This window comes from Ammodytes marinus, assembly GCF_949987685.1.
Source record: "Ammodytes marinus genome assembly, chromosome: 18".
NCBI lineage: Eukaryota > Metazoa > Chordata > Actinopteri > Uranoscopiformes > Ammodytidae > Ammodytes > Ammodytes marinus.
The window spans coordinates 965,161-987,094 of NC_137222.1; the positions used below are offsets into that span (position 1 = coordinate 965,161).

Consider the following 21,934-nt stretch of genomic DNA (forward strand, 5'->3'; position numbering starts at 1 on the left):
TGTATTGATGGAGTGTGAGAGATACACGGAGCAGAGAATGAGGTTGGCTGGTAAAGTGCAGAGAGCAGGAAGAGTGTGGAGTCTGGGTGGCATACTGGGAACAACAGGAGAGGGTGTATCACTTACACAGAAGGCAGTGTTTGAATACTAAAAGAACACAGGGTTATTTAAAATAATTTAGTATTTATATAGCCTAACCCTATTTATTTATTTATTTATTGATCTATTCTTCCCTTGGTAAACCAGAAGACAAAATGCGGTTGTTACACTCCGGTACAGTTGGTGGCGGTATGCACCAAAAAAGTTATGGTTGCAACCCGACAATAACCGAAAAGAAGAAGAAGAAGAGGCGTGTCCTGGTGCCTCTCCCTCAGTCAGGCATTTTCGTCACTCCCCCGACTGCACTCGGCTACTCTCGTCTACTTTCCAGACGAGCCGAAACTGGGATCGAACGAGCCTATTACATTTCAGGATTCTAGATTCCCCTCCCCCTTCTCCCACACTATTGCCTGACGTCATGAAGAGGCGTGTCTTGTCTGACCAAACGTCTCTGAGCTCGACACACACACACACACACACATCGTCACCGTCTCTGGTTACTATCTGCTGCCACCGAGGAAGAAACATGAGTTCTCAACAAACGGTGACTATACAGTTTATGTTACTATGGTGATATTATGACGTTTCTTCTGTTTTTACCCGTTAAAAGCGTTTCTTTATGGGGGAGTTGTTCCTCAGCCTCGTGGGTCTAAGGACAAAGGGTGTCGTTTTACTGTCTGTACGGATCGTAAAACCACTAACGCACATTACTGTCTTTCTACGATACCGGGTTATATGAACAAAACTTATTCCATTATAGTTCTTTTTGCTGAAACTGAATCAAAACGTGTGTTTTTGGAGCGACATTTGAGCAGAGGCAACGAATGAGTTAACCAGCAGCACGCTACAAAAATGCCCTGTAATGGCGGCTTGCTTGCGTCGCTGTGGTTTGCAGGGTTGCCAGGTCTCGCTAGAGAAACAAGCAAATGGACGTATAAAAACGAGAGAAAAAAAAATCCTGTTAATGTCTACACAAACAGAGCTGATCAGTTAATATGATAACAGAAAGCAACTGGCCAACAAAAAAGCATGTAGGTGTGTAGTGTATCATGCAAACATTAGGCAACAATTCAGCATCAAATTAAAAGCATGCCAAAACCAATAAAAGTTAATCAATATTATTATCACAATATTTAAAAAAAAAAAAAAAATTATTAACAGGTTTTAAGGACAAACAACACAGAAGTCAATACACAATGAAATGTAAAATAAATAGGGCTGTCCAACGGTTAACATTTTTAATAACGACTAATTCTACCATCGTGGCCGTGCGCAGTGCCAAAATGCTAAAGCGACTGTAGTGCAGAGTGGTTGGGATGCACAGGGCGGATCATTCTGCACATGCGTTTATTTTGTTAGAAAAAATGTATACATTAATTCAAGAAATGAATCGCCCTGCGTTAACAATTTCATTTTGACAGTCCTAAAAATGAATAAATAATAATAAAAAATGAAATACAATCAAATGCACCCACACAAACATCCAGGATGAGAGTCACTATTAGCCAAACAATATTCCTCTTAACCAGGTGTCAGATCATTTAATTTACCGCCATTTAGATTATTCATATAATTCCCAATTTCGAATATTCCCAAAATTTCAGAGCAAAAATTCCTGTGGAAAGTTTCTGGAAAGTTTCCACCCCTTTGCAACCCTACTAGCACACTTCAGACAGGACTTGAGAAAAAATGACCTGATCTATGCATACATAGGGATGGAGTCTGTGAACCTCTTGAGCCTTTTGGAATTGTATTTAGTTTTACCATTATTCATTCATTTGTATCAATACCAGTATTCTTTTTATATAAAAAACTGATTTGTGTTAATCAATTCCACATTTTCTTTTCCCTAAGTAGATTTTTAAAAACAATAACTTGCTAAAGTTAATGAACCCTGAGCTGCATTGCTTAAATCCAGCAGGTAAACACATTCAGGAAATAAAAACATGCCAGCCCAGTTTTCCCCCATATAGCTGAAACTAAATGGGCTGCTTCTAGACCATACTACTTGCTGTAGTTTGGTCTGGCTTTGCGAGACTACTCTGTTATTGATATATATCTATATTTATAGGCAATTGTTAAGACTTGTCAAGCTCCCTGTTTTCTGTCTTTGTCTTTTCACGTTTCCCTGTTTCCTGTTTTATTTTGGTAAACATTGTCTCGTCCTGTCAAGTGTCCCTTCTGTGTGATTACTGGTCCCTCCCTAATGTGTGTGACCTGTGTCTCCGATGTCTTTGAGTATTAAAGTCCTTCTTCTCATTTGTGGTAAAATCCTTTTTATTACGATTCCCATCCCTACTGCTGACCCTGACTGCACATCTCTGCCTCACTCATACTCTGTCTTTGTATTTCTGTCTGTCTGTCTGCCGCTACAGAAACAAAAAGGAACAAAGAAACCTAAACCTCACCGCTGTCAACAGTGTAAGAAAGATTTCAGTTCGAGGTCAGACTTAACCAAACATCAGAGAATCCACACCGGAGAGAAATACAGCTGTGACCAATGTGGGAAAACATTCACACAAACAGGCTCCCTCAAAGTCCACCAACGTATTCACACCGGAGAGAAGCCGTACAACTGTGAGGACTGTGGTAAAACATTCACTCATTCATCTACCCTGCAGTCACACCGCCTCATTCACACTGGAGAGAAATCGTTCAACTGTGAAGAGTGTGGGCAAAGCTTTTCTCGATCAGAACACCTCAAACGCCACCAACGTATTCACACTGGAGAGAAGCCGTACAGCTGTGAGGACTGTGGTACAACATTTGCTCGATCATCTAACCTGCAGAAACACCGCCTTATTCACACTGGAGAGAAATCTTTCAGCTGTGACCTATGTGGTAAAACATTCAATAACTCAGGACACCTCAAACGCCACCAACGTATTCACACTGGAGAGAAGCCGTACAGCTGTGAGGACTGTGGCAAGAGTTTCAACCAGAATAGTTCTTACAATACTCACAGACACATCCACACAAAGGAAAAAATCTACTCTTGTCAGCATTGTGGGAAAGTCTTCAGTTCCAACTCCTCAGTCCGGGCTCATGAGCGAATCCACACTGGAGTCAAACCACACCATTGTCAACACTGTGACAAACGGTTCTACACATCGTCTGACCTCTCAAAGCATGAGCAAATCCACACTGGACACAAACCGTACTGTTGCGACAAATGTATGAAAAGCTTCTCCTCAAACTCCTACCTGAAGAAGCACAAGTGTGTTTAAACCTGGACCGATCAGACCATGATGTGTGAACTCCAGTGTTCATTTGATTTGATTTAAGAACTCACTGAAGAAATAGGGATCACAGCTGATTTCTGAGTGAAAAAAAACAAACATTCAAAACCATTTCTTTGATTTTTCATTATTTTTAATCAATTTAAAGTTTTGTTGTATTCAAAAATGCTTTTGTTCACTTATTAGAAACTAGTTTATTTAGATATTTTTATAATCAATCTCTTAGGTTACACATTGTTGACTCATCTTTATTTTGGAGTGTTTTTTTTTATTGAAAATTATCTGTTCATACATTTTATAAAACTTAGTTTAAAAAAACATGCTTTTTTACTGTCTAGACCAGGGGTTGGCAACCCGCGGCTCTGGAGCCACATGCGGCTCTTTGGCGCTGCCCTGGTGGCTCCCTGGAGCTTTTTCAAAAATGTTTGAAAATGGAAAAAGATGGGGGAGGGAAATATAATTTTTATTTTAATATGGTTTCTGTAGGAGGACAAACATGACACAAACAGTCTTAACGTTTTCCAATGCTGTAAAAAGGTGTAGAATAAATATTAAATATCAACATTTCTGTCACCCTAGATTTGCGTCATAGCCTGCGACACACGTTTCTATCAGCAGGGCGGGATGCCAGGCAGGTGGCTGTCGTAAACAAATCGGCGGCTGTGTGATGGGCCAGTTGTCAAATAACAAAAAGAGTAATGTGGAAAGACATTTCCAGGGAAGGCATGCTACATTTGCAGCCGAGTACCCAGTTGGGAGTGAGAGAAAAAGTGCGATTGCATTAGCCTACTTCTGGAGAAATTAGAGGAGCGCAAAAATAGATTTAAGAAGTGGATTGCATCTCCAAACTCCACTACTGCTGCAAGTTTTGTTGCAACCCGGGAGATAATAAAGCGTGGAAAACCGTTCACAGATGGTGACTACATGAAGGAGTCGTTCATCAACATATCAGAACACCTATTTGCAGATTTCAAAAACAAAACCGAGATAATACAGAAAATCAAAGACATGCCTCTCTCCGCTAAGTGAAGGAAAGGGCCATTAAAATGGCAGGCAACATCACCGATCAGCAAATCAAGGACATTAATTCAGCGCCAGCATACTCAATTACCTGTGATGAGTCCTGTGATGTGATCGATATTGAACAGACTGCGCTTTTATGCAGGTATGTGAACTCCGATGGGCCGCAAGAAGAAATGATCCAATTAATACCACTGAAAGGCACTGACTTGCTTGGCATTTGCACAGAAATCAAACTAAACTGTCTTAATTTGATTTTATATACTTTACCTTTTCAAAAGGCTGCTGTTTTATTTTTATAAATGCAGGCTGCGTTTTATTACACTCCGTTTGTTGCCCAGATAAGGGGCACGTTATGCACGTTCCATTTTGTTGTCGTCGTTTTCGAATCCTCAAAATAAAAACGACATAAAAAATCTGATTTCTTTATTGCATTTCTTTAATTTCATCAAAGCAATGAAACATCATTCATTAATATTGTAATGAAGTTAAACTTGAGGCGGCATTGTACAACAGAGTAGTCACGTGGTAGGTCATTCTCTAGGATGCGCTGCGGGGAAAAAAACATTTAATTGTGAAGGCTCATAATGTATTTGTAGCCAACTTAGTCATTTTGATAGTAGGCTAATATAGCTAGTATAGATACATACAGCATGTGTTGCCTTCATTATAAGGCTTATGTAAGGCTTTTAATTTTTTGCGGCTCCAGACATATTTGTTTTTTGTTTTTTTTGGTCCAATATGGCTCTTTCAACATTTTGGGTTGCCGACCCCTGGTCTAGACCGTTTGACTGGACTGTGTATTAAACGTTCTCCTTTGCAACAGCCAGACTGAATTTCTGTAAAGCTTAATCAAACTCAAGTGACAATACCTTCAATTTGGATTGATAAATATTGCCTAACTCTTTTCAGATGCTTTACTATCATGCAACTAACTCCCCACATCACATTGTTAGGATTGTGTGGATTTCAGTTTACAGGGGCTTGAAAGCAGTTTTTCAGAGCCATCTAGTGGAGATACAGTGCTACTACACTACAGTTGAAATGTTCCAGAGTTTATTTCAGGTTCATGTTGCTTTGTTTAGCATGGCGCCACCATGTGGTTAATATGTGAATGTATATGGATTTGTAGCCTCTTCAAATGTGATAAGAACTAGTTTGTATGTAGTTTATTTAGCTATTAAAGGTTCAGTGTGTAGAATTAATTGGCCTTTTTCATAGCAGACTTGATGGAAATATAATATAATATCCATATGTATGTTCTAATGAGTGTATAATCACCTGGTAATAAAAGTTTGTTTTTCAAGACCTTAGAATGAGCCTTTTATATCTACATAGGAGCGGTATTGCTGCCCCCCACTGTTTGTTATTTAGCCCTAAATCATTATGTATAGTCCAGTGTTGTGAAGGTAATCCACCAATGGCTTTGTCTTCACCAAATAATCCAGATTCAGAAGCATGCACGTATTAATAATAACAATTATAATAATAGATAGGATTTATAAAGCGCTTTTTTGGAGGGCACTTAAAAACTGATTCTCCATCTGATCCAAGTTTCCTGAAGAGTCCTCCTTTGACTGGAGTATAGCTTACACTGGAAGAGTACATGTTGTCTTCATGACGTCAAGAAGTAGTGTGGAAGAAGGGGGGGGGGAATCTAGAATCCTGAAATGTATTATTATTATTATATCCTTTATTTAACCAGGTTACTGTCAAGGAAATTAAACCTTATTCATTGTGTTGCCTGTCTTTATGTAACCTAACGTTAATGTAGTCAAGGCAAGGCAAGGCAAGGCAAGTTTATTTATATAGCACAATTCAGACACAAGGCCACTCAAAGTGCTTTACAGGGGCAAGATTAGAATACATAAAACACATTATAAAACATTTAAAAGCGAATAAAAGAAGCAAATAAAAAAAATAAATAAAAAAATGAAAACTCGATTTAATAAAAGAAGCAAATAAAATGAAAATTGCAGGTTAAAGATAGCAGCGTTTTCAAACTCCTGTAATTTGATCTGAACTCTGCATTCAGTCTCCATCTCTTTCACAGGATTTAACAGTGACAGGAAGCAGCCTGCAGGTGGCAGCACTTCACCAGAGCAGAAAGATACAGAAGAGATTCAATATGTTTATTTGTCATATGTATGGGCGTTGGAAGTGACTTTAGACTGACTCTTTTTTTGAGGAAATAATTGTTTTGATCGGTCTAACTTAAGTTTCTGACTATATTGACGCCAATAAAGTGGGTCATAAACAAATATAAATGTCTCTTGTCAGTTAATGGTAGTGCTGCAACAGATCACGGTTGATCCGTGGTCCATACGGACCAGGTTGCGCACGCACATGAACCGCAGATTAGGTGAATATGGAAGAAAATAAAAAAGAACTCGACTGTGTGCACGTGATCAGCACATGTGTAATACGAAACAATTAGTGTCTGAGCGAAGAATGTGGACTACTAGGCTACCGATGCATATTCAATTCCACCGCTTATTACTTGTGTTACAGTTTAGTAGCCTACAATATTTGTTCATTTATATTTGGTTGCTCCACCTTAATTTTTCATCTCCGTGTCGGACAGCTGATCGGCTCGAGCCTCACGGAGCAGACAGCGCAAGTCAGTCTAAAGTCAGCGATGATCACTCACAAATCTAAAAGCTAAATTATAAAATAAAGCTATCTCTTCCTCCCTCTATATCTGTCTGCATTCATCTCTCCACTGCACACCCAGTCACTACTAGTAGCTTAAAGGAAGCAAAATGAGGATTATAACCTCATTTTGCACTGTATTATTTTTAAATATTTGAAGTTTGCAGGCTAGTAAATACCACCAGCCACTACATTCTCAATGATAGACATGAATAATAACCCCCTTTTTTAAAAGCAATACAGAATGTCTGATATTACTGCATTCTATTCTATTCTATTTTTGTCACCGGGAATATAATGTTTTCAATTACTTTACATACATTTGGTGCATACCAATTCATCAGAATGCAGGAAATAAAGTGTTGAATGCTCAAAACCCCCAGACGCCCCCCCCCCCCCCCGCCCATTTAAAATGTGTCCCAAACCAACGTTTAATCACAACCTACACCATTAGTAGGAGTTATTTTGTTTTATTTGTATCTATAGGCCTTTGTATAAGGACACTTTGTCATTCTAATCACATTATTTTAAATTAAAGTCTTAGGTCGTGCTTATCAATTGCTCATAATGACCAGTAGGCCTACTTCTGTGTTAGACATTACTGAACCTCTTCCTATTTACAGCAGCAACCCCGGATATAATAATAATACATTTCAGGATTCTAGATTCCCCTCCCCCTTCTCCCACACTATTGCCTGACGTCATGAAGAGGCGTGTCTTGTCTGACCAAACGTCTCTGAGCTCGACACACAAACACACATACACACACACCGTCTCTGGTTACTATCTGCTGCCACCGAGGAAGAAACATGAGTTCTCCACAAACGGTGACTATACAGTTTATGTTACTATGGTGATATTATGAAGTTTATTCTGTTTTTACCTTTTATACTAGGTTTTCTAGTAAAATAACAAGAAAGATAAAGATGTGTGGGGAATGGGGATATATCTCGTTTCTTGTTTTGAAAATGTCCCTCGCTTTTGAAGTGTTTACTCCTCTTTGTTTTTTGTTCTGCTTCTAATCGGTTGTAGCATGTGTAGCTCTTCTACGAATATGTTTCTAATAGGCCTTCAAAATAATACTTGAAAACGAACTGCATCCGCAACAAGGACGCTACTTCCGACGGTCGAGCCGACTCGGAGCTGTCCGGCTTCAGTCAGGCATTTTCGTCACTCCCCCGACTGCACTCGGCTACTCTCGTCTACTTTCCAGACGAGCTGAAAGTGAGGTCGAACGAGCCTACTGTCTCTGGTTACTATCTGTGTGTGTCTGCTGCCACCGAGGAAGAAACATGAGTTCTCCACAAACGGTGACTATACAGTTTATGTTACTAAGGTGATATTATGACGTTTCTTCTGTTTTTACCCGTTAAAAGCGTTTCTTTATGGGGGAGTTGTTCCTCAGCCTCGTGGGTGTCGTATTACTGTCTGTGCGGATCGTAAAACCACTGACGCACATTACTGTCTGTCTACGATATCGGGCTACATAAATAAAACTTATTCCATTATAGTTCTTTTTGCTGAAACTGAATCAAAACGTGTGTTTTTGGAGCGACCTTTGAGCAGAGAAAATGAACGAGTTGAAGAACATTTCATGTTACGCAACTTGCTGCCCTGTAATGGCGGCTTGTTTGCGTCTCTGTGGTTTGCAGGGTTGCCAGATCTCGCTAGAGAAACGAGCAGATGGGCGTATAAAAACGAGCTAAAGAAAATCATATCCCTGATCATTTCTACACAAACAGAGCTGATCAGTTAATATGATAACAGAAACCAACTGGCCAACAAACAATGTAGGTGTGTAGTGTATCATGCAAACATTAGGCAACAATTCAGCATCAAATTAAAAGCATGCCAAAACCAATAAAAGTTAATCAATATTATTATCACAAAATTTAAAAGAGATATAATTTTTATTAACAGGTTTTAAGGACAAACAACACAGAAGTCAATACACAACGAAATGTAAAATAAATAGGGCTGTCCAACGGTTGACATTTTTAATAACGAATTATTCCACCATTCAAAATATGCCAGAATAAATCTAATTTTCTCTGTATGTTGATGTAGGAACAGAAAGATAAATGACAGAAGGTGGATATATACATTTAAAATATTTTTTTTTACTTATTGAAAATCCAAATTATGTTGTTAATGCTGAAAATAAATTATAATCAAACTAAAACGTAGGTCTGCCACACCATAATTCAATGTGGCTGTCTCATAGCAAATATAGGCTACATAATGGCATTTATTTGGTGAATCCATAGGTTTTGCATTCCTGAATACAACTTTACAACTTGATTGCTGCTAGCGTGCCCATGTTCTGGAGGACTGTTGTGCCAGAAAGCCGACGTTATGTTGATATCACTTATTAATCACACACACTAGGGGTGTGAACGTTTACAAAAATGTCTAACCGTGTACACGACGGAATTGTTTTCGTGTATACGGTTAACCATGACGTCATTGTCCTCGTGCGGCCACCGCCTTGTAGGCGCACACGCACACACACACACACACACACACACACACACACACATACGCGTTTGTTCGCCTTTGAACACACAGTTGACATGAACTACGCTCGTTTACACACCTCTTATAATAGGTCCACGGTAGGCACACACATACACGTTCGCCTGTCATGGTTTCGCCGTCATTATCGCCCTTCATTCATTTCCTGATTAATATAGCCTATCGCTTTCTACATGTCCACGTTTATGCAGGTTGAACAGGTGTTATAAAGTTCGGGCTACTTACGCGCGTAGTTCACGTCAACCGGGTAACTTTAATCTTTAGGTTATCTTTCATCACTCGTCCGTGGCTGTGACTCGAGCCCGAGCACGGCGACTCCCCGTGTGTGTGTGTGTGCGCCGATACACACACACACACGCTGAGGGACAGACAGATTCGGCAGACTAGCTTTTATCCTCCCCAATTAGTTTGTTAGTGTTTAGTGATGTAAAATCAATAAATGCGTGTCTCCAGAACATATTTTAAAAAAGAACATTTGAAATTGGAAGAATAAAAAAATAAAAACGGTTTTCGTTTATTGATTTTTCCTAGACGGTTATGATTTACTAAACGGTTACACGTGTACACGTGTACACCCCTAACACACACCTCAAACTGCAGACGTTTGTGTCCTCTTGTGCAGTGAACTGACAACGTTGCCCCTCCTGTTGCTTTGGACATCAACTGCCGCCCACGACTCAGCGTGGCCGCGAGCAGTGCCAAAATGCTAGAGCGACTGTAGTGCAGAGTGGTTGGGATGCACAGGGCGGATCATTCTGCACATTATTTTGTTAAAAAAAATGTATACATTAATTCAAGAAATTAATCACCCTGCGTTAACAATTTAATTCTAAAAATGAATAAATAATAATAAAAAATGAAATACAATCACATGCACTCACACAAACATCCAGGATGAGAGTCACTATTAGCCAAACAATATTCCTCTTAACCAGATGTCAGATCATTTAATTTACCGCCATTTAGATTATTCATATAGTTCCCAATTTAGAATATTCCCAAAATTTCAGAGAGAAAATTCTCACCCCTTTGCAACCCTACTAGCACACAACATCCATCGAGCAAGTAAACACATTCAGGAAATAAAAACAGGCCAGCCCAGTTTTCCCCCATATAGCTGCAACTAAATGGGCTGCTTCCAGACCATACTACTTACTGTAGTTTGGTCTGGCTTTGTGAGACTACTCTGTTATTGATATATATCTATATTTATAGGCAATTGTTAAGACTTGTCAAGCTCCCTGTTTTCTGTCTTTGTCTTTTCACGTTTCCCTGTTTCATTTTGGTAAACATAGTCTCGTCCTGTCAAGTGTCCCTTCTGTGTGATTACTGGTCCCTCCCTAATGTGTGTGACCTGACCTGTGTCTCCAATGTATTTGAGTATTAAAGTCAAGGTATTTTTTTTTTCTCTTTTTTATTTAAGTGATGCGGTACATGACAAAACAGTGCGAGACATGACAAAAACACCATTGTTTGTGGGACAAGACTACATGAACACGTTTGGAACACGACAAGCTGTTGGAGACAACAACAACAGCAACAACAACAAAAAACGACAAGTAATACAAATAAATAGATAATAATATATATTATTATATATACGATATACAAATGGGAACAAAAAAAATATAAAATTAAAAAAAAAATATATATATACATATAAATACAGAAATAGACTAGTAGTAGCTCATGGCATATTGAAATAGTGGATGTGAGTGTGTTTGTTTATTTATAGGCAATTGTTAAGACTTGTCAAGCTCCCTGTTTTCTGTCTTTGTCTTTTCACGTTTCCCTGTTTCCTGTTTTATTTTGGTAAACATTGTCTCGTCCTGTCAAGTGTCCCTTCTGTGTGATTACTGGCCCCTCCCTAATGTGTGTGACCTGTGTCTCCAATGGATTTGAGTATTAAAGTCCTTGTCTTCTTTTCATTTGTTGTAAAATCCTAACGATTCCCATCCCTACTGCCGACCCTGACTGCACATCGCTGCCTCACTCATACTCTGTCTTTGTATTTCTGTCTGTCTGTCGCTACAGAAACGAAAAGGAACAAAGAAACCTAAACCTCACCGCTGTCAACAGTGTAAGAAAGATTTCAGTTCGAGGTCAGACTTAACCAAACATCAGAGAATCCACACCGGAGAGAAGCCCTTCAGCTGTGACCAATGTGGCGAAACATTCATTCAATCAGGACACCTCAAAGTCCACCAACGTATTCACACTGGAGAGAAGCCGTACAGCTGTGAGGACTGTGGTAACACATTTACTCAATCATCTAGCCTGCAGTCACACCGCCTTATTCACACTGGAGAGAAATCGTTCAGCTGTGACCTGTGTGGGCAAAGCTTTTCGCGATCTGGAAACCTCAAAAGCCACCAACGTATTCACACTGGAGAGAAGCCGTACAGCTGTGACCTATGTGGCGAAACATTCACTCGATCAGGAGCCCTCAAAGTCCACCAACGTATTCACACTGGAGAGAAGCCGTACACCTGTGAGGACTGTGGCAAGAGTTTCAGCCACAGTAGTTCTTACAATATTCACAGAAACATCCACACAAAGGAAAAAATCTACTCTTGTCAGCATTGTGGGAAAGTCTTCAGGTCCTACAGCTCACACCAGGTTCATGAGCGAATCCACACTGGAGTCAAACCACACCAATGTCAACACTGTGACAAACGGTTCTACAGACCGTCTGACCTCTTAAAGCATGAGCGAGTCCACACAGGACACAAACCGTACAGTTGCGGCAAATGTATGAAAAGCTACAAACAAAACTCCCACCTGAAGAAGCACAAGTGTGTTTAAACCTGGACCGATCAGACCATGATGTGTGAACTCCTGTGTGAATTTAATTTTATTTAGGAACTCACTGAAGAAACACGGGATCACATTTGATTCATGAATTTTTTGTAATTTCTTGAATTTGAACTGTATTTTTTTTTCATAACAGCGAAATTGTTTTTATTAATGTTCACAAGGTGTATCAAATATGATACATGTGAATATTAATAATATATCTGAAAATCCTTAATTCGCTATTATTATTATTTTACATTGTTAGCATTGCGCCACCATGTGATTAATTTGTGAATGTATATGGATTTGTAGCCTCTTCAAATGTGATAAGAACTAGTTTGTATGCAGTTTATTTTGCTATTAAAGGTTCATTGTGTAGAATTAATTGGCCTTTTTCATAACAGACTTGATGGAAATATAATATAATATCCATATGTATGTTCTTATGAGTGTATAATCACCTGGTAATAAACGTTTGTTTTTCAAGACCTTAGAATGAGCCTTTTTATATCTACATAGGAGCGGTGCGCTGAGGCCGCCATGTTGCACCGCCATGTTTCTACAGAACAGACACCAGCCTTACATGTTTATATATAGTGGGCGTCCTGGGGAAATGCACCTGTTGGAAGACCAAGAAGAAGAAGTATTATAGAGTAAATAACTAAATACATCTTCACTTCATCACATGATATTGTGGAAAGACTTGAGGCAATGGTGGATGATGCCATCTTTAGTAACTAGCTTCTTGTCCTTTTAGGCCACCGTAGCTTCCGTAGATTCTCCACAAAAGGGGAGGGGTTAGCAAGGGAGCATCACCACAGTTCACCCCCTAGGTCAGACGCTACATCAGAGATATCCTACATTACAGACACACAGACGTGATAATTGCATTGTTCCAAATAGCGATTTTGAATTGAAATCAATTATTCGTTGAACTGCCTCAAAATAGAAAACAAACAACACTGCCTTTTTATGTTGTCTATTAAAAAAAGACTTGGTTGTAATTTCATCAACTTTAACCTATGTAGTCGGTTTTTGCTAGCAATCAAGCTAGTGTATTTCAAATTGAAACGTTTCACTGCCATGCAGGGCAACTTACATATATGCAGTTCATTTTCTGAAGATACGTAAAATCCTTTGTCAACTTAGGGAAGCTTAAGCCCCTTCCCCCCTAAAATGTCTAAAGTGTTCTCATTATTTGTGTGTGTGTGTGTGTGTCAAGCTCTGATAAATTTGGACAGACAGGACACGCCTCTTCCTGACTTCTTCTTCTTTGGTTTAGGCAGACTTGACGCAGCTATGGCGTATTGCTGCCCCCCACTGTTTGTTATTTAGCCCTAAATCATTTTGTATAGTCCAGTGTTGTGAAGGTAATCCACCAATGGCTTTGTCTTCACCAAATAATCCAGATTCAGAAGCATGCACGCTTTAATAATAACAATTATAATAATAGATAGGATTTATAAAGCGCTTTTTTGGAGGTCACTTAAAAACTGATTCTCCATCTGATCCAAGTTTCCTGAAGAGTCCTCCTTTGACTGGAGTATAGCTTACACTGGAGGAGTACATGTTTTCTTCATGACGTCAAGATGGAAGAAGGGGGAGGGGACTCTAGAATCCTGAAATGTATTATTATTATTATATCCTTTATTTAACCAGGTTACTGTCAAGGAAAATAAACCTTATTCATTGTGTTGCCTGTCTCTATGTAACCTAACGTTAATTTATTCTACGATAGCAGCATTTTCAACCTCCTGTAATTTGATCTGAACTCTGCATTCAGTCTCCATCTCTTTCACAGGATTTAACAGTGACAGGAAGCAGCCTGCAGGTGGCAGCACTTCACCAGAGCAGAAAGATACAGAAGAGATTCAATATGTTTATTTGTCATGTGTATGGGCGTTGGAAGTGACTTTAGACTGACTCTTTTTTTGGAGGAACTAATTGTTTTGATTGGTCTAACTTAAGTTTCTGACTATATTGACGCCAGTAAAGTGGATCATAACAAATATAAATGTCTCTTGTCAGTTAATGGTAGTGCTGCAACAGATCACGGTTGATCCGTGGTCCATACGGACCAGGTTGCACACGCACATGAACCGCAGATTGGGTGAAAAAAAAAGAAAAAAAGAAGGAACTCGGCTGTGTGCACTTGATCAGCGCATGTGTAATACGAAACAGTTAGTGGCTGAGCGAAGAATGTGGACTACTGTAGGCTACCGATGCAAATTAAATTCCACAGCTTATTACTTGTGTTACAGTTTAGTACAATATTTGTTCATTTACATTTGGTTGCTCCACCTTAATTTTTCATCTCCGTGTCGGACAGCTGTTCGCTCAGCTGATGGGCTCGAGCCTCACGGAGCAGACAGCGCAAGTCAGTCTAAAGTCAGCGATGATCACTCACAAATCTAAAAGCTAAATTATAAAATAAAGCTATCTCTTCCTCCCTCTATATCTGTCTGCATTCATCTCTCCACTGCACACCCAGTCACTACTAGTATAAAGGAATCAAAATGAGGATTATAACCTCATTTTTCACTGTATTATTTTTAAATATTTGAAGTTTGCAGGCTAGTAAATACCACCAGCCACTAAACTCTCAATGATAGACATGAATAATAACCCCCTTTTTTAAAGCAATACAGAATGCCTGATATTACTGCATTCTATTCTATTATATTTTTGTCACCGGGAATATAGCCTAATGTTTTCAATTACTTTACATAAATTTGGTGCATACCAATTCATCAGAATGCAGGAAATAAAGTGTTGAATGCTCAAAACCCCCAGGCCCCCCCCCCCTGCCCATTTAAAATGTGTCCCAAACCAAGGTTTAATCACAACCTACACCATTAAAATGCACGAGTTATTTTGTTTTATTTGTATAGGCCTTTGTATAAGGATACGTTGTCATTCTAATCACATTGTTTTAAATTAAAGTATTTGGTCGTGCTTATCAATTGCTCATAATGACCATTAGGCCTACTTCTGTGTTAGACATTACTGAACCTCTTCCCATTTACAGCAGCACCCCCGGATATAATAATAATACATTTCAGGATTCTAGATTCCCCTCCCCCTTCTCCCACACTATTGCCTGACGTCATGACGAGGCGTGCCTTGTCTGACCAAACGTCTCAGAGCTCGACACACACACACACACACACACACCGTCTCTGGTTACTATCTGCTGCCACCGAGGAAGAAACATGAGTTCTCCACAAACGGTGACTATACAGTTTATGTTACTATGGTGATATTATGACGTTTCTTCTGTTTTTACCCCGTTAAAAGCGTTTCTTTATGGGGGAGTTGTTCCTCAGCCTCGTGGGTATAAGGACAAAGGGTGTCGTATTACTGCCTGTACGGATCGTAAAACCACTGACGCACATTACTGTCTGTCTACGATATCGGGTTATATGAACAAAACTTATTCCATTATAGTTCTTTCTGCTGAAACTGAATCAAAACGTGTGTTTTTGGAGCGACCTTTGAGCAGAGAAAATGAACGAGTTGAAGAACATTTCATGTTACGCAACTTGCTGCCCTGTAATGGCGGCTTGCTTGGGTCGATGTGGTTTGCAGGGTTGCCAGATCTCGCTAGAGAAACGAGCAGATGGGCGTATGAAAACGAGCTAAAGAAAATCATATCCCTGAACAGAGCTGATCAGTTAATATGATAACAGAAACCAACTGGCCAACAAACAATGTAGGTGTGTAGTGTATCATGCAAACATTAGGCAACAATTCAGCATCAAATTAAAAGCATGCCAAAACCAATAAAAGTTAATCAATATTATTATCACAAAATTTAAAAGAGATATCATTTTTATTAACAGGTTTTAAGGACAAACAACACAGAAGTCAATACACAACGAAATGTAAAATAAATAGGGCTGTCCAACGGTTGACATTTTTAATAACGAATCATTCCACCATTCAAAATATGCCCGAAAAAAATCTAATTTTCTCTGTATGTTGATGTAGGAACAGAAAGATAATTGACAGAAGGTGGATATATACATTTAAAATATTTTTTACTACAGTTAATACTGAAAATAAATTATAATCAAACTTAACTGTAGGCCTACCACACAATAATTCAATTTGGCGGTCTCTTTGCTATGTCTTTGAGCAAATATAGGCTACATAATGGCATTTATTTGGTGAATCCATAGGTTTTGCATTCCTGAATACAACTTTACAACTTGATTGCTGCTAGTGTGCCCATGTTCTGGAGGACTGTTGTGCCAGAAAGCCGACGTTATGTTGATATCACTTATTAATCACACACACTAGGGGTGTGAACGTTTACAAAAATGTCTAACCGTGTACACGACGGAATTGTTTTCGTGTACACGGTTAACCATGACGTCATTGTCCTCGTGCGGCCACCGCCTTGTAGGCGCACACACACACACACATACGCGTTTGTTCGCCTTTGAACACACAGTTGACATGAACTACGCTCGTTTACACACCTCTTATAATAGGTCCATGGTAGGCACACACATACACGTTCGCCTGTCATGGTTTCACCGTCATTATCGCCCTTCATTCATTTCCTGATTAATATAGCCTATCGCTTTCTACATGTCCACGTTTATGCAGGTTGAACAGGTGTTATAAAGTTCGGGCTACTTACGCGCGTAGTTCACGTCAACCGGGTAACTTAAATCTTTAGGTTATCTTTCATCACTCGTCCGTGGCTGTGACTCGAGCCCGAGCACGGCGACTCCCCGTGTGTGTGTGTGTGTGTGTGTGTGTGTGTGTGTGTGTGTGTGTGTGTGTGTGTGTGTGTGTGTGTGTGTGTGTGTGTGTGTGTGTGTGTGTGTGTGTGTGTGTGTGTGTGTGTGTGTGTGTGTGTGTGTGTGTGTGTGTGTGTGTGTGTGTGTGTGTGTGCGTGCGTGCGTGCGTGCGTGCGTGCGTGCGTGCGTGCGTGCGTGCGTGCGTGCGTGCGTGCGTGCGTGCGTGCGTGCGTGCGTGCGTGCGTGCGTGCGTGCGTGCGTGCGTGCGTGCGTGCGTGCGTGCGTGCGTGCGTGCGTGCGTGCGTGCGTGCGTGCGTGCGTGCGTGTGTGTGTGTGTGTGTGCGCGCGCCGATACAGACACACGCTGAGGGACAGACAGATTCGGCAGACTAGCTTTTATCCTCCCCAATTAATTTATTGGTGATTAGTGATGTAAAATCAATAAATGCGTGTCTACAGAACATATTTAAAAAAGAACATTTGAAATTGGAAGAATAAAAAAAATAAAAACGGTTTTCGTTTATTGATTTTTCCTAGACGGTTATGATTTACTAAACGGTTACACGTGTACACCCCTAACACACCTCTGAAAACTGCAGACGTTTGTGTCCTTTTGTGCAGTGAACTGACAACGTTGCCCCTCCTGTTGCTTTGGACATCAACTGCCGCCCACGACTCAGCGTGGCCGCGCGCAGTGCCAAAATGCTAGAGCGACTGTAGTGCAGAGTGGTTGGGATGCACAGGGCGGATCATTCTGCACATTATTTTGTTAAAAAAAAATGTATACATTAATTCAAGAAATGAATCACCCTACGTTAACAATTTAATTCTAAAAAGTAATAAATAATAATAAAAAATTAAATACAATCACATGTCCTCACACAAACATCCAGGATGAGAGTCACTATTAGCCAAACAATATTCCTCTTAACCAGATGTCAGATCATTTAATTTACCGCCATTTAGATTATTCATATAGTTCCCAATTTAGAATATTCCCAACATTTCAGAGCGAAAATTCTTGTGGAAAGTTTCTGGAAAGTTTCCACCCCTTTGCAACCCTACTAGCACACAACATCCATCGAGCAAGTAAACACATTCAGGAAATAAAAACAGGCCAGCCCAGTTTTCCCCCATATACAGTGCTGTGTGAAAGTTTGTGAACCCCTTGAGCCTTTTGGAATTTTATTTATTTTAACCATTATTAATTCATTTTTATCAATACCAGTATTTTTTATATGAAATAACAGATGTTTGTTTATCAATTCAACATTTTTCTTTTCCAGAAATCAACTGTTAAAACAGATAAAACAAATTATTTGACAAATGTTGTATCTGCAAAAGTTTGTGAACCCTGAGCTGCATTGCTTAAATGGGGCAGGTATACACAATCAGGTGGGCCAAATTGAGTGATGAAATGGACCAATGTAGTGAGAGATCTTTAGGGAAGAAATTGGGCGGAACTAGATAAAACAAAGATAAAACCAGGTCAGTTTAGGCTCACCAAAGTGAACCCATACAGGTCAGACATGCTAAAAGCGAAAAAAAATCTCAGAGGACCTCAGGAATAGAGTTGTGATGTTGCACATTTGTCTGGGGACAGCTATAAATTAATTAGAAAAAAGTTTGAGCTCCATCGGTCCACCGTGAGGCAAATCATCTACAAATGGAGAGCTTTAAGATTGACTTAACATCTGCTTAGAAGTGGACTTCCTTCAAAAATATCCATAAGCACCACAAAAATTATATTAGAAATGATTTTTCAGTTAAAAGCCAACCCAAACATTACATCTAGTGATTTGCAGACCTCTCTTGCAGCATCTGGGACAGATGTGCATGGTTCCACAATAAGAATAAGAATAAGTCAACATGGCTTTCAAGGGAGGGTTGCTGAAGAAGCCTCTGCTCTCAAAAAAGAACAAAAGCGCTTGTCACAACTTTGCCAGAGAGCACCTGGAGATACCTGAAGTCTTATTCTGTGGACAGATTAGTCCAAAATTGAACTGTTTGGTCACAACCAAAACCGCCATGTTTGGGCAAAAACGAACTCTGCCTATCACCAAGAGAACCTTCTCCCAAGTGAAGAATGGTGGTGTCAAATTGTCTGCAAATCTCCAGATGTAATGTTTGGGTTGGCTTTTACCTGAAAAATCCCTTTTCTTGTGGCGTTTGAGGATATTGTTGAAGGAAGTCCACTTCTAGGCAGATGTTCAGTCACTCTTAAAGCTCTCCATTTGTAGATGATTTGCCTCACGGTGGACCGATTTTTATATGAATTTATAGCTGTCCCCAGACAAATGTGCAACATCAAAACTCTATTCCTGAGATCCTCTGAGATTTTTTCCCCTTTAAGCATGTCTGACCTGTATGGGTTCACTTTGGTGGGCCTAAACTGACCTGGTTTTATCTTTGTTTTATCTAGTGCCGCCCAATTTATTCCCTGAAGATCTCTCATTACATTGGTCTATTTCATCACTCGATTTGGCCCACCTGATGGTGTTTACCTTGCTCGATTTAAGCAATGCAGCTCAGGGTTCACAAACTTTTGCACATACAACATTTGTCAAATAATTTGTTTTATCTGTTTTAACAGTTGATTTCTGGAAAAGAAAAATGTTGAATTGACAAACAAACATCTGTTATTTCATGTAAAAAATACTGGTATTGATACAAATGAATTAATAATGGTTAAAATAAATAAAATTCCAAAAGGCTCAAGGGGTTCACAAACTTTCACACTACACTGTAGCTGCAACTAAATGGGCTGCTTCCAGACCATACTACTTACTGTAGTTTGGTCTGGCTTTGCGAGACTACTCTGTTATTGATATATATCTATATTTATAGGCAATTGTTAAGACTCGTCAAGCTCCCTGTTTTCTATCTTTGTCTTTTCACGTTTCCCTGTTTCCTGTTTTATTTTGGTAAACATAGTCTCGTCCTGTCAAGTGTCCCTTCTGTGTGATTACTGGTCCCTCCCTAATGTGTGTGACCTGTGTCTCCAATGTATTTGAGTATTAAAGTCCTTCTTTTCATTTGTGGTAAAATCCTTTTTATTACTATTCCCATCCCTACTGCCGACCCTGACTGCACATCTCTGCCTCACTCATACTCTGTCTTTGTATTTCTGTCTGTCTGTCTGCCGCTACAGAAACAAAAAGGAACAAAGAAACCTAAACCTCACCGCTGTCAACAGTGTAAGAAAGATTTCAGTTCGAGGTCAAACTTAACCATTCATCAGAGAATCCACACCGGAGAGAAGCCCTTCAGCTGTGACCAGTGTGGTAAAACATTCACTCATTCATTTACCCTGCAGTCACACCGCCTCATTCACACTGGAGAGAAGCCGTACAGCTGTGACCTATGTGGCGAAACATTCACTCGCTCAGGACACCTCAAAGTCCACCAACGTATTCACACTGGAGAGAAGCCGTACAACTGTGAGGACTGTGGTAAAACATTCACTCATTCATTTACCCTGCAGTCACACCGCCTCATTCACACTGGAGAGAAGCCGTACAGCTGTGACCTATGTGGCGAAACATTCACTCGCTCAGGACACCTCAAAGTCCACCAACGTATTCACACTGGAGAGAAGCCGTACACCTGTGAGGACTGTGGCAAGAGTTTCAGCCACAGTAGTTCTTACAATATTCACAGAAACATCCACACAAAGGAAAAAATCTACTCTTGTCAGCATTGTGGGAAAGTCTTCAGGTCCTACAGCTCACACCAGGTTCATGAGCGAATCCACACTGGAGTCAAACCACACCAATGTCAACACTGTGACAAACGGTTCTACAGACCGTCTGACCTCTTAAAGCATGAGCGAGTCCACACAGGACATAAACCGTACAGTTGCGGCAAATGTATGAAAAGCTACAAACAAAACTCCCACCTGAAGAAGCACAAGTGTGTTTAAACCTGGACCGATCAGACCATGATGTGTGAACTCCAGTGTGAATTTAATTTTATTTAGGAACTCACTGAAGAAACACGGGATCACATTTGATTCATGAATTTTTTGTAATTTCTTGAATTTGAACTGTATTTTTTTTTCATAACAGCGAAATTGTTTTTATTAATGTTCACAAGGTGTATCAAATATGATACATGTGAATATTAATAATATATCTGAAAATCCTTAATTCGCTATTATTATTATTTTACATTGTTAGCATTGCGCCACCATGTGATTAATTTGTGAATGTATATGGATTTGTAGCCTCTTCAAATGTGATAAGAACTAGTTTGTATTGTATTCAGTTTATTTTGCTATTATAGGTTCAGTGTGTAGAATTCATTGGCCTTTTTCATAACAGACTTGATGGAAATAAGAATATAATATCCATATGTATGTTCTAATGAGTGTATAATCACCTGGTAATAAAAGTTTGTTTTTCAAGACCTTAGAATGAGCCTTTTTATATCTACATAGGAGCGGGGCGCTGAGGCCGCCATGTTGCACCGCCATGTTTATACAGAACATACACCAGCCTTACATGTTTTTATATATAGTGGGCGTCCTGGGGAGAGTAAATAACTAAATACATCTTCACTTCATCACATGATATTGTGGAAAGACTTGAGGCAGTGGTGGATGATGCCATCTTTAGTAACTAGCTTCTTGTCCTTGAAGGCCACCGTAGCTTCTGTAAATTCTCCACAAAAGGGGAGGGGTTAGCAAGGGAGCGTCACCACAGTTCACCCCCTAGGTCAGACGCTACATCATAGATATTCTACATTACAGACACACAGACGTGATCATTGCATTGTTCCAAATAGCGATTTTGATTTGAAATCAATTATTCGTTGAACTGCCTTAAAATAGAAAACAAACAA

At 39.7% G+C, this 21,934-nt stretch overlaps 1 protein-coding gene across 1 annotated transcript; it reads left to right on the forward strand.

Annotated features, from left to right (window-relative positions):
- Positions 1-7: 7 nt before the first annotated feature.
- On the forward strand, positions 8-21,413 carry LOC307264992 (uncharacterized protein; the record flags this gene model as incomplete). Its single annotated transcript, XM_080046561.1, has 5 exons — positions 8-73; positions 2,721-2,831; positions 8,243-8,320; positions 11,580-12,344; positions 20,409-21,413. 5 exons carry the CDS (start codon positions 8-10, stop codon positions 21,012-21,014), a joined length of 1,626 nt encoding a protein of 541 aa, XP_079902687.1. The 3' UTR covers positions 21,015-21,413.
- Positions 21,414-21,934: the final 521 nt, after the last annotated feature.